Genomic DNA, 12,885 nt, shown 5'->3' with positions numbered 1-12,885 from the left:
AGTGAGGGAGGGAGGGAGGGAGGGAGGAAGGAAGAGAGAAAGAAAGAAAGAAAGAAAGAAAGAAAGAAAGAAAGAAAGAAAGAGAAAGAAAGAAAGAAAGAAAGAAAGAGAAAAAGAAAGAACGAACGAGCAAGTGAACAGCTCGCTGGTCTGCGTCTTCTGAGGTCATCTCTTTTTTCTCACGGTGTTGATGCAATGCAAGCCATGATTATACCAGTCAACCAGAAAGGAGTGTTCATTTTATTCACATTCTTATTCCAGTTGGATGAAGTATAAAATTTGGTTTAAATTATGTTCTTTAAAGTGTGCGGAAGTCTTGGAAATCATAATTATTCAGTTTAATTATTTATCAATCTATCTTTAGTAAGAAGACTGACCCACCATAAATATAGGGAAGCTTATAAAGTTTTGTACTTTATGTCAGTGGTTTTCAAATAGGGCAGTCTTGGTTTCCAGGGGACAGCTGGCAATGTTGGTAGACCTGTCTGGTTGTCACCACTGTGGACGGTGGGCTGAGGCCGGGGATGCCGTTACGCATCCTACACTGCGTGGGAGAGCCTGCCTACCACGAAGAATGACCCAGCTCCCACTATCAGTAGTGCTGAGGCTGCACACTCTGCTTTCTACGCTGACGCTGAGAGGTATCCTGGTTAATAAGATTTCGGGCTCTGGAAACTGGCCACCCTGGCCACTCTCCTTTATCAGTTATGTGACTTGGACAAATTACCTACTCTCCTTCTGCCTTTAAAAAATGGGGAAGATAAAAGTGTCTATACCACGCTAACTTGTTATTAGGATTCAATAGAGTTAAAGTGCCTAGAACAGCGTCTGGCATGTATAGGTACTCAGTAAATGTTAGCTATTAATACGAGTGATAGTATACCTGTCTTGCCCTGAAAAGGTGTCTTCAGATTTATGAATCTCAGGGACATGGCTTGCAGGACTGATGAAAGAGTTGGTGCATTAAATTCTGGGATTCCTCTGGTTCTCTATTAGGCCCCAGTAGCCTATGAAAACAGCAGAAACTTTGAAGTCAGAAAGACCAGGAGTCCCATGGCTCTGACATGTACCAGATGAGTGATCTTAGGCAAGTTATTTAACCTCTCTGAGCTGTGGTTTCTTCATCTGTGATATGGGGGTGGCAGTTTGCAGACGAGTGTGACATACTCAAGTGTAACACTAACACAGTGGCCCTAGGGTGTGCCAACAATTGCTGGCTTGTGGTTGAGCAGTGATCTTAACCAAGCTCAGCAGTCCTTGAGTCTTATATAATTTTCAGTAGGTGGGACGATTTTTTTTTTTTTTTTTTTTTTTTAGGTGGGACCATTTTTAAAGGTTCCCAGTGTCTGTCTGCAATGTGTTGGCTTTAAGATGATGACACCACAGGGATAGTCTGACTTCTAGATAAACACTTCAAGAGTTCCACCTCCACGAGGCCATTCTAGGGACTTCAGGAATGAGCTCCAAAGCCTCTGGCTTTTCTAGATACGGAATTTCCTAAGAACCCCTTCCAACACCTACAGAACATTTTGTGGATCCAGAGACGGTTTTTGAATGGACGGGACAGGGATGGTGGTTGGTGGGGCGGGGAGGAAGCAGGGTATTATAGAATGACGCGATGTTTCTAGGTTAAAGCCGTCACTCTGGTAGGTGATCTAACCAGGGCAGGGAGCATGAGGCCCAGTGACACGGTACAAAGACCATTTGCTGCAGTCAGCAGACCTGGTCTGGGCAAGGCTTATTTATCTGCCACTATATCAGGTGACTTTGGGGTAGGTACTGAGTGGTAGATACTTTAATCCTAAAATACCTGAATCTCATGGGTCTCAGTTTCCACATCTATGAACTGAAGGGCTTGGGTCAGATGGTGTCCAAGACCCCCTTGGGCCCTGAGATCTATCTTTCTGATGATCTCTGAGGAAATTCACGAAGTACTAAGGCATGCATTTTTTTTTTCTTTTCAAGCTCTGGGGGGAAAAGAGTTTAAATCACCATGGTAACAAGATAAATCAGCAATCAGTTTTCTGATTAAAACAAAAAAGTGCCAATGTGTAAACGTAGAAGGAATACATAATTAGCACTGCTACCATTTAAATCTTGTGAGAACATAATAAAAATGCTTGATGTTTCTACAGTAAATGTGTCCTTATCCATGTGAGAACGCTCCCCCTTCCATCAGGGGTTTGCAATCACTGGACAAGCCCCCCACTGCCCATCATAATTTTAAAGTGGCCTCTTTGTCTCTGCTCACCTGAAATGCGTGCTAATTTGATTACCAGACTGGAATCAAGGTAACCAGGGAAATAAGTGTGTGCTTCAAAAATTATAGAATATATTCCAGAGCCAAATAGAAGTGATTCTTGTATTATTTGCCCATGGGGGACCATTTTCTGTACATTAGTGAGAATGATCCAAAGCTGGCCCTCAGTGGTAGACCAGGGCTTGGCAGGCTGCAGCCCACGGGCCAATTGGGCCTCGCTGCCTGTTTGCGAATGGCTTGCAGTCTAAGAATGGTTTTTACATGTTTAAATGGTCGAACAAAAATCAAGAGAGGAGTAATATTTCGTGATGGGTGAAAAACATATGAGATTCAGATTTTCACATCCATAGTAAGGTTTTATTGGAAACGAGCCATGCCCATTTGTTTTCATGTACGGTCAATGGCCGCCTTGGCCCCACGATGAAAGCCAAGTGGTTGAGATGACCCTCAAAGCCCCAAATGTTCATTATCTGGCCCTTTACAGAAAAGGTTTGCCAGCACCCGCTGTGGCCCATCATAGGAAAAGGGTTTGCTTGCTAGTCGACCAGATGGGAGCATAAAAGAAAAGAATATGATGGAATATCCTCATACTCAGGGGCAGTCCTGGGTCAGTAGAATGTTTGCGAAGATGGAGTACGTGGGGGCGGGGCGGGGGCGGGTTTGGGAGGGGAAGCCCTGGAAGTCCTAGGCAATGAATAAGGTCTAGCCTACCTCACCTAGGCCTCTGGATCTGGGGGTGGGGGGTGGGGGGGCAGGGGGGAGGCAGGACAAGCATAGGATTCATGTCATTTAAACATGTCTTATGAGTCAAGCTACTGGGGCAGTGCCAAGGGTAATGAGATCGAAGCAAAGTGAAATCTCACCACCAAATAGCTCTGACTTTAAGGCTACTGCTTTTTTTCATGAGCGCCACTTTCTGACATTTCACTGCAATTTTCGTAGCAACCTCATTAACTGGAAATGTAGAGGACAGGAAAAGAGTGGAAACGGTTTAATTAATCTTGTTCACATCATCCCACTCGTTTGAAACGACCACTGGGCTAACCACGGAGGCAGAAGGAATGAGTTGGCTTACAGCATGCATGTTGTCAACAGACTGACATTGGTCTAAGAGGTGGCCTCGTCATACCTAGGAGCTGCCAGTTCTGCAGGTCTTGCTCTACGCTGGCCATTCTACTGAGACATTGAATTTCCAGTAATACTGGTAGGGCAGGACTCGCTCTGAAATGGGCCCTTCCATTTTGTGCCTCTGTTCTCTCTTTGCCTTCCTTCGGGCAGCTAGCCAGGCTCCATGCTTTCTGTGTCTCGGGGGTGGAGGGGATGGGGGAGACTCGTGGCAGCGCAGAAATGGAAACAGTTCTAGATATACTTTGCTTTGGGATTTTTTTTTTATACCCCAAAAGCCTGAGTCCATTAAGGCAATTATGCTTGGCGTCCCCGACAGGGAGGGGAGAAGCAGAGCACTTCAGGGACTCAGCGAAGCATGGAAAGGAGTGTCTGGAGCGTGGGAATGTGGCTGAGCCCAGTTATGGGTTGTACCGGCGGCTGAGCCTTCACCTTGGCCTCCTAGCCCCAGCCCCATAAATCTCAGAAAGGAAGCCTGGAGAGGGAAAAGGTGAACAGCACCCAGCTTTGGCAAAGCCGGTGGGACTCCTCGGTGCCCAGAAGCTGCCAAGCCAGTAGACCCGGAGGGACAGAGGAGGCCCAGGGCAGTGTGCATTCTGCTATCAGACAGGTGACCATGGATGGAGTCCTAGTGCCACCCATGACCCAGGGAGCCTTGGGCTACCCTGGGAGGCATGGACCTCAAGACAGACTGGGCTGCCCAGCGGAACACCAGCTGGGAGACAAAAACAAGTTCCTTTAAAGGAAACAGGAGATGTGTGATATTTTTCATATATTTGATATTTGCTTTGGTTCTCTCGAGAGCCTGGTCAATATCTTTTAAATGCAAAAAAAAAAAAAAAAATCTTTTAGATGCTTTAGAAAAGAGTTTCGTGTTTTAGAAAGAGTCTAACTACATAGAAACACCCACTAGGCTCTGGGAATTGTGTCCGTTACTGAGATCAAGGAAGCTAGTTAAGTGCCGGCGCGACCTATGTCAGCATGCTTTGATTGCCACTGGAAGGCCCCGTGATGTTACTCCTCGGGGAGCTACCAGCTATTTACCCAACAAATGTTGAGTTCTAAGCACTTTACACTCTGTTACCTGGTTATCTGCTTCCCTCAGATACAACGGGAAGTGGGTATAAAGCTGCTGCTGCTGCCCTACAGAAAGGGAAACCGAGGCACAGATGGGCTCCCTCCCTTGTCCAAGGTCACACAGTGGGTGGCAGGGGCCAGAATCTTGGCAGCATGGCTCGCGAGGCTGTGTCATTAGCTACTGTCCCACGCAGCTAGCCTTCTGAACACGGGACAATTTAGTGTGGCAGAGGCAGTGCAGTGTGGGCTACACATCACAGAGCACATAAACCCAGGAGGAAAACGAAGGTAGTTGGAGCTGAAAGCAAGACGGATGGACAGCTCAATTTAAAGGTTTGACCATAAATCACTAATTTTTAAGAACAACTATCCGGAGAAATGCAAATCGTGAAATGACAAAGATCCCTCCTCACTTGGAGCAGAACCCTTACACAAGGCTACCTAAGGGAGGCTCCTTCCTTTCAAATCTGGTCACTCTGCACCCAGACTGCCTTCCTAAGCCTGCTCCACGAGGCCCTGGCAATCACCAGCGTCTGCGAGGGGGTGCCCTCCTCCCCCGGGGCAGGTCACCAGACCCCAGGCACCAGGGTCCTTGGTGGCAAGCCACCCATCGTAGCAACTCTGCCCTCGAAGCAGTCTTCTCTCGGGCTCCTCTGTGCCTCTCTGTGCCCCACTGCCTCATCTCTGACAGAGTAGAGTACCTCCTATTTCAAAGTTATTGACAAATTTGCACTATGTTGAGGACTTTAAAAATAAGAAAAAAATCATTTACTCTGTATTTTAACTCTCAACATTAGTTCTAACAGAGCTAGTAGGCACCACTTATGGCACATTTTGGAAATAGCATGGAGCCTTTTTTTTTTTTTTTTTTACCTCTAGGTCCTTCCTACTCAAAAAGCATGCTCCATGGAACAGCAGCGTGGACATCACCTCAACATCTTGTTAGAAATGTGGAATCCCAGAGCCATGCCCTGGACCTACTGAGTCAGAATCTGCAGTTAAACACCATCCTGGGGTTGATGCATGTGCACATTACAATAAGAAGTAGGGGGCTAGAATTTACCTACTGAAGTATGTGTCATTTTATTAGAATTAATTTCTTTTTATTTCCCCTTTATCTTGCTGTTAGGGCATTACTTTTAAAAATACGTGTGTAGACAGGATAACGATCATTCACTTCAAGGCACCAAAAAATGTGCTACAGAATATTTTCTATATAAGGGGATAATAGGTCAGAGAACGGTAACCACTGTTTTAAAATACTGTTGACCCTTGAATAACTCAGGTTTCAACTGGATGGATCCACTTATACGAGTTTTTTTTAATATATAAGCACAGTACACACTGTAAATGTACTATCTCTATGATTCTCTGAATAATGATTTTTCTTCTCTAAGAATATAGCATATAATGTGTATAACACATAAAATATGTGTTAATTGACTGTTTATGTTCTTGGTAAGGCTTCTGGTCAACAGTAGGCAGCAGTGAAGTTTTGGGAGAGTCAAGAGTTAGATGCAGAATTTCAACTGCAGGGTAGGTCGGTGTCCCTAACACCCCCCCCCACCCCCTTTGCTGAAGGGTCAACTGTATCTGGAGTCAGAAAAAGTTTGAAAATCCTGCTGCCCTCTGTCCTTTCTTGGACATGACTTTGTGGTTTGGGGTAGATCCTCTCATCTGTGTGGCCTCAATTTCTTCACTTGTAAAACAAAGCGCATAGAATTGAATTAACTTTAAGAGCCCAACCAGACTTGTCTAGGGCCAGTAACGGGGGTGGGGTGGGGGGTATGCCCAGGAAGTGCCCGAGGTTGCAGAAAATGAAGAACAGGTGCAAAAGAGCGAAGGCTACATAGCAAAGAGGAAAAAAAAAATATATCAAAGGGCAGGAGGGACAGGGAGGCGAGAATGTGGAGAGACTGATAATGCAGACAGGAAGACAGGAAAAAGAGACAACTTCTGATAAAAGCAATTCCACCAGCCCATGAATTTTCATGGCTACCAGCTGGCATAAAATCATAAAGACAATTTTCAGCTCCTCTAACGGAATTGCATTTGTAATAATCATAACAATATTTCTACAGAGTAAAAATGACAAAGATAATTTGAAATGGAAAACACTGACAAGATGCAAAATAAATGCGCTCTACCTGGCAACAAATTTAGGAACGGGACGGAATTTGCATGAGGAAGATTTATAAGCCGGCATACGACAGGGCATCAAATCTGGACAGGTTTTGATGGCTCCCTGTTAACCTCCTCAGGTAAAAATCAGAGGGAAATGATTCTGCGTTAGCCTCTTGCAGCAGACTTCCTTCCCCCAAGGAATGTGTGGTGAGATGCACTCCTTTCGCTTTTCATTGTCAGAGCCACTACACTAAGAGTGGCGGAGCGAGTGCTCTAATGCCATGGCCAGGTCTCCCCTGTCCATTTGTAAGCGCCCCCTTGGTCTTCCTGAGTGATTATGTCCTTCTGCGGCCTGCCCCAGCTGGAGGAAAGTTGTGATTCTCCCCCGACAGATTGGCCACTTGAAGCACCTACTACGTGGGAGATACCCCCCATGATGCACTAAAGCCCCCCTCTGGCTCATCTGATGGCCTGATAGGGGAGAGGAACACAAGAGCCCGCATTACTGAGGGGGTCTTCTCTACCAGACAAAAGTAACAGCTAAACCTGCCTGCGGTAGTGACTTGGGTAAGTGTCTTGCGTAATTTTTTTCATGGAACCCTTGTAACGTCCCTGGGAAACAGCCACTATTATAACCTAGTTTTATTGGGGCGGAAATTGGGAGATCAGAAAGGTGAAATGACTCGCCATAAGTCACGCAACTAATGGGCAGCCAAGCCTGGACTCCGAGCCCAAATAGAAGCCACGGGAGTGTCTAGCTCTTCAACGATGGTCTTCCGCTAGCTCAGAAAAATTAGCAGTGACCGGTGGAAATCCTGCGACCCTAAAGGCTCACTTCATATTCCTCCTCATCCCCTCCTTCTGAATCCACGTGGCTGCATAGTTTACTCATCATGAATGTTGTTGATCATCCCACACATTTGACTCCTTGACTGGAATAAATAGGAAGAATTCATACTGAAGGGGGCTTCAGAGCTAGGTTCTAAGGCAACAGAGTAGGATATTGATGGTGGGTATATTTTCAATGGGAGAACACATTTCAGTTCAATTTCTTAAGCTTCTTATTTAAAAAAAAAAAAAATCCAGGATGCCTGGGAGGCTTGACGGCTGAGTGTCTGCCTTTGGCTTAGGTCCTGGGATCAAGTCCTGCACTGGGCTCCCCGCAGGGAGCCTGCTCCTCCCTCTGCTTATGTCTCTTCCTCTCTCTGTGGACCTCTCATGAATAAATAAATAAAATCTTTAAAAAAAATCCTTGCTTACTTTGACAAATAAAACAATAATTGGGCCCTTCCCTCAGCTACAGACGATGGCACCATCCTGGGGGGAGCCTCCTACCCCATGAAGGACCAATCTAATGAAAGGAAATAACATGTTCAAGGGTGTGAAGAGGGAGCGTGTCATCCTTTTTTCTGTAGAGAAAAAGAATCCCCACATTTTTATATCACCCTGGCTTCTTATAAATCTTTACCTGAAACAAACTGGAAATACTGCACGGTCCAGGCGATCAGTACAGACAGCAGAAAGGTCCCCAGAAAGTAGATCTGCAAAATCCAAAGCATGACTCAGATACTGACAGGGGGCAGGGGTCATAGGGGCAGGGCTGGGGAGGATGCTCCTACCAGGGCAGAGTGTAGGACGGCACCCCAGATGAGCCGCAGGTGAAGGTAAAGCCAGGCCAGGGAACAGGGGCTGAAGGACTCCTCGCTGCTTTGGCTCCAGCACCTACAGATAAAAATCAGAAACAAAAACAAAAAACACAGGGGCTCCTGAGAGACTGGCAAACTTGGGTGGCATTACTCATGACCCGCATTGTCCGATCCTCAAACCCACCTCCTGCTTTGAGCAAATGGGCACACTCGCCATGAAAAACAAAGAAAGGAAGCCACTTCTAAAGGGTTTGGGCCTGCCCTGAAATTCCAGCAGAAGCCTCTGAAAAAGAGCAGTCCTGTCCTTAGTAAAAAGCTAACGAATGGGTCAAGGAGGACTCTGAAGCATGGGGCCCACCCAGCAATACTTCTGTTTGTCTGTCCAAAGTCTGGGCGTCAGAATGCTTCCCTATCTTGCAGAAAGGCATGGTCTCATCAGACATATTTATTCTTTCGACTCTCGTGGAAAACCTTGGTCAGCAGTTTAACTTCAGATCAAGCACATTCTGTATGGTAAGCCTCAGACGCTAAAAAAGGGAAATAGTTTGGGTCCAGCTGAATGTTCTCGAATCAAAACAAATCCTGGGACCTTTTTATAACTGGCGTTACATAATGAGAGAAACTCTAACTTTAACCGAGAAGCAAGCACCACCCACTTGGGTTCCCCCAGAATCCACAGCACTAAAGAGGCTCTGAACTCACCTTTCATACAGTTCCTGGAGGATGGAGATGTTATTAGAATGGATAGTTGGGTCAATTTCCAAGAAATCCAAAATATGATGTGGGATTATAGCACCTTCCTCAATTAGCAGAGCCAGGTTAAAAAATCCCTGAAAACAAGCCACAAACCAAACTCATCAATTCCTTATAATAAATCCCAGACACATACCCTTCATCAGAATGTAAACTTTTACAACCTCTAGATTTTTTTTCTTTTTTAGTCCCTCGAGCCAGATGGTTTTGTCATTCATTGATGGATTGTCTCCCTAAATATATGCATCTGAGAAATTTATTTGCAGGAGAACCATGGAGGCTTTCAGAAGATGCTGTGTCCCATCTGCTCTGAAGCCAGCCAACCAGGGGGAACCTGTCCTTTCCTGCTCATTCTCTCAAGACAGAACTCACTGGAAAACGTGCCCTTGTATCATCAACAAACCAGAATACCAAGTTGAAGGCAATGTCTATCACGTATAGATTATGCTCTAGGACATCATCAGCCTGTCAGAAAATCTAACAGAATGTTCTTGTGGCTGGAAGGGCTCCTCCAACTGGCTTTCTAATGTGGAGAGTCTCTCTCATGCACAAAGTCACCTATGGGGATTTGTCCCTGCTCTTGTAGGCCAGTGTGGGAAACTTCCTCTTATGATCCTCTTTGCACAGCTCCACTCAGGTGCATTTCCCTCTTCCTTATACATCTTGGTCTTGACCCTCAGAGGTAGGACCTGCCTTATTGGGCTGGATGATCAAAAAAGCCAACAGACTTAAGAGCCTAACAGTAGAGGTGCTTTATAAACAGTGGAAGCTATTAAACCACTGTCTATTCCACTGCCCACAATGAGCTGAGCATGTGGCCGGACCAAAAAATCAACAAGAAATACTGTGTTACTTCCCATTAGGGATTTACAAGTGAAACTGGATTGTTGCCCTTCAAAGAATTCGTGGTCATGTTTTAATGATTTGTGTCCTCCCTTTCATCTTTCCTTTCAGTTGCCATGGACAAAGGATCTCAGTGAGGATCACCCAAAATAGGTTGTACACACCAGGCCTCTCATTACCATTCTGGGCAATAATCAAGATAAAAAGAATAGCAGCTAACATTTAACGAGTGCTGTTGAAGGTCAGGCACTGTTCTGTTTTATATGTATTTCCTTAATGCTCATATCAGCAAATTGAGATAGGTACCATTATCCTCTCTGTTTTATAGGTGCGGAAGCTGGCGTGCAGAGAGGTTAAGGCACTTGCCCAAGGTAACGTAGCTGGACAGGGGCAAGAGCTGGAATCCAGACAGGGTCCAGAGTCTCAAATCTTAACCTCCACTATGCTGCCAAATAACCTCTAAACTGATGTAAGTGCTGTATCTTTGAGATGCATACATAACATACACTCACACACAACCAGAAAGTGGAATATTTCTCCACTCTCTAAAAGGAAAGTACTCTTAACACTTGAGCTATTAGAAGAAAAGAAAAAAAATCACTTTATGTAATTTTAATGTCTCTTGGAAAAATAGCAAAATTAAAATAAATGGGAAAATAGACCAGGGGAATGTTTGTATGCAAAGTAATAGCTTAAGGTCCATTATCTACTGGGCCAATGTAAAAAGAACTAATTATGATTTACATTTAAAAAAAACAACAACAACATAGTTCCAAGGGTGCCTGGGTGGCTCAGTTCATTAAGTGTCTGCCTTTGGCTCAGGTCCTGGTCCCAGGGTCTTGGGATTGAGCTCCAAGCCAGGGTCCCTGCTCAGTGCGGAGCCTGCTTCTCCCTCTCCCTCTGCCTCTCCCCACTGCTCATGCTCTCTCTGTCTCAAATAAATAAATAAAACCCTAAAAAAAAAAGCCAGTATGAAACCTCCAATAGATACATAGGAAAAGAATACAAATAGAGAATCCACGTAAAATAAATCATGAGTAAATGATCATAAAGTATACGTAAAAATGTCCATGGCTACTAGTAGTCAAATAAATGCAATGTAAAACAATGAGGAAGTTATCAACTGTTAATTATTTAATTCGACTAATTAAAAGTGAAGTCATGAAAACATCCAGTGCTGACAAGACTTCAGCTCCTTTCCTGCACTCAACCACTGCTTGGTGAACCCTTTCAGGAAGCCCATCAGCCTGATGGGCTAGTATTATGTATTATGCTAGTATTATGTAGCCGTGACGCATTTTGACTGACTCAGTGATACTAGCCCTCAGATTATAAAGAAATTATTCAAATGGAGATAAAAGGCAGAGGTGTGAATATGTCTACTGTAGCACTCGACAGCATTGCAACACAACGGATATGGCCTCTGTGTCTTCCTTAATGGACAATATAAATCCCAAGGAGGCAAGAATATTGTCTATCTATTTATCTTTTGTCCCCACCACTGAGAAGTGTCTAAGACATGGCAGGACTGAGTGAATAGGGGCCAAGTCAATGAATAAATTAGCAAACAAGAATAAATGTCCACCAATAAGATAAAGCTTAATAAATTACCACCATTGGCTCAACAGAAAATGGGACAGTGGTTAAGAGTAATTAATAATTACAGAGACTGGGAAGTAAAATGCACACATTCCTACAATATGTTAGAAAAGATGGATTTTTTAAAAAGATTTTATTTATTTATTCATGAGAGACACAGAAAGAGAGGCAGAGACACAGGCAGAGGGAGAAGCAGGCTCCCTGTGGGGAGCCCGATGTGGGACTTGATCCCAGGACCCTGGGATCACAACCTGAGCTGAAGGCAGACGCTCAACCACTGAGCCACACAGGCGTCCCAAGAGATGGATTTTTAAGTGGCACAGACACTCTTGTTAACATCACAGAGAGACACTTGCCCGTGGCTGGAGGGGGACAGGAAGACAGGAGTAAAGCCCCTGCCGCAGAACTGTGGCTGCATCCTTTAATTTTTATTTTCCTTTAAAATGATCTTTTAATGTTTGAATAACATTGTTTGTCCAAAAAAACAAACATCAGAATTGAAAAAAAAAAACAAAAAAAAACTCGTCCCCTAAATTTGAGTGACAGCAGATATCACTGAAAGGCGTTTGGCTCTATTGTGAGTCCTTTTCAGCAGCAACTCCTATTTCATTCCAGAAGAAATAATAATAGGAAAGATCATGTCCATTGAGTATATTCAGTGCTGAATGTTTAATAACATTCAATCCTTATAACCTATGAGCTAAATACTATTATTATCCCCAGTTTCCAAAAGAGAAAACACAGACTCAGTGATTCAGTGACTGGCCGGGTACGAATAGCTATGAAGTGATAAAGACGTGGGGTTTTAACCCAAATAAAGAAACACCTGGATGTAGGACCTCCTTAGAAAAAAAGTAAAACAGGCACTACGATAGGGATGGGTTTCCAGCTTTTGCTGTGTCATCAAACTCCAAAGCACGTTGCCAGAAACCTGGTGTCTAAGAAGGCATCAACCATTGCGACTTCCGTTGTGAGAATGGCCCTCAGATGCTCAGGGGAGAATTCTGATTAGCCAGTGTCAGAGCAGTGAGGGAAACAGAGGATCATCATTAGCACACCACACTAATGATCGTTGCAGGCAAGACCTACTAAAGGATGCTAAAATTAGTGGACAGAAATTTGAGGAGAAACAGAATATTTGCAAAGTTGCAAACTATCTCCCCAGGATATATATAACTTAGAAAGACAAATATGAACTTTACAGGGGAGAAACCCAGCAGAAACCACCCTAACCAGTAATCAGACATACTGGCATCACGTATGCCTCATACGACACACCGAGGAGGACACATCACTTTTGTACTTTCCTTGCTCAAAACACATAACTTCATTCTAGAAGCCAAATCGAGGCCCGTTCTACATGATACCCAACCAGGGTTCTTCCTAAGTATCAAGGTCATGAAAGACAAAGAGACTGAGGAGCTATTATTGATTGAAAAAGACTAAAGAAATATGACA

At 44.4% G+C, this 12,885-nt stretch overlaps 1 protein-coding gene and 1 long non-coding RNA gene across 7 annotated transcripts in view; one reads left to right on the top strand and one right to left on the bottom strand.

The window, feature by feature from the left end:
* LOC112653301 (uncharacterized) overlaps positions 1-5,524 on the top strand; it is a 30,733-nt gene extending 25,209 nt beyond the window's left edge. For both annotated transcript variants that reach the window (XR_007409985.1, XR_003132063.3), the window contains one exon: positions 5,342-5,524. This is a non-coding gene — a long non-coding RNA (uncharacterized LOC112653301). The remainder of the gene's footprint in view (positions 1-5,341) is intronic.
* The window catches only part of SEL1L3 (SEL1L family member 3), a 100,841-nt gene that overhangs the window by 1,550 nt on the left and 86,406 nt on the right, over positions 1-12,885 (bottom strand). For 3 of the 5 annotated variants that reach the window (XM_025437289.3, XM_035714134.2, XM_049108724.1), the window contains exons 21-23: positions 8,935-9,062; positions 8,206-8,308; positions 8,055-8,127 (exon numbers count right to left, since the gene is read on the bottom strand). In XM_025437289.3, coding sequence (XP_025293074.1) covers positions 8,055-8,127; positions 8,206-8,308; positions 8,935-9,062 — 304 coding nt within the window. Of the gene's footprint in view, positions 1-883; positions 1,008-7,220; positions 7,519-8,054; positions 8,128-8,205; positions 8,309-8,934; positions 9,063-12,885 lie in introns of those variants that run through there. The other 2 variants (XR_007409981.1, XM_049108723.1) reach the window with 2 other exon arrangements.

Source organism: Canis lupus, chromosome 3 (genome assembly GCF_003254725.2).
Source record: "Canis lupus dingo isolate Sandy chromosome 3, ASM325472v2, whole genome shotgun sequence".
Lineage (NCBI taxonomy): Eukaryota > Metazoa > Chordata > Mammalia > Carnivora > Canidae > Canis > Canis lupus.
Note: the sequence above shows the minus strand (reverse complement) of the source record. Positions and strands in the feature narration are given on the sequence as shown.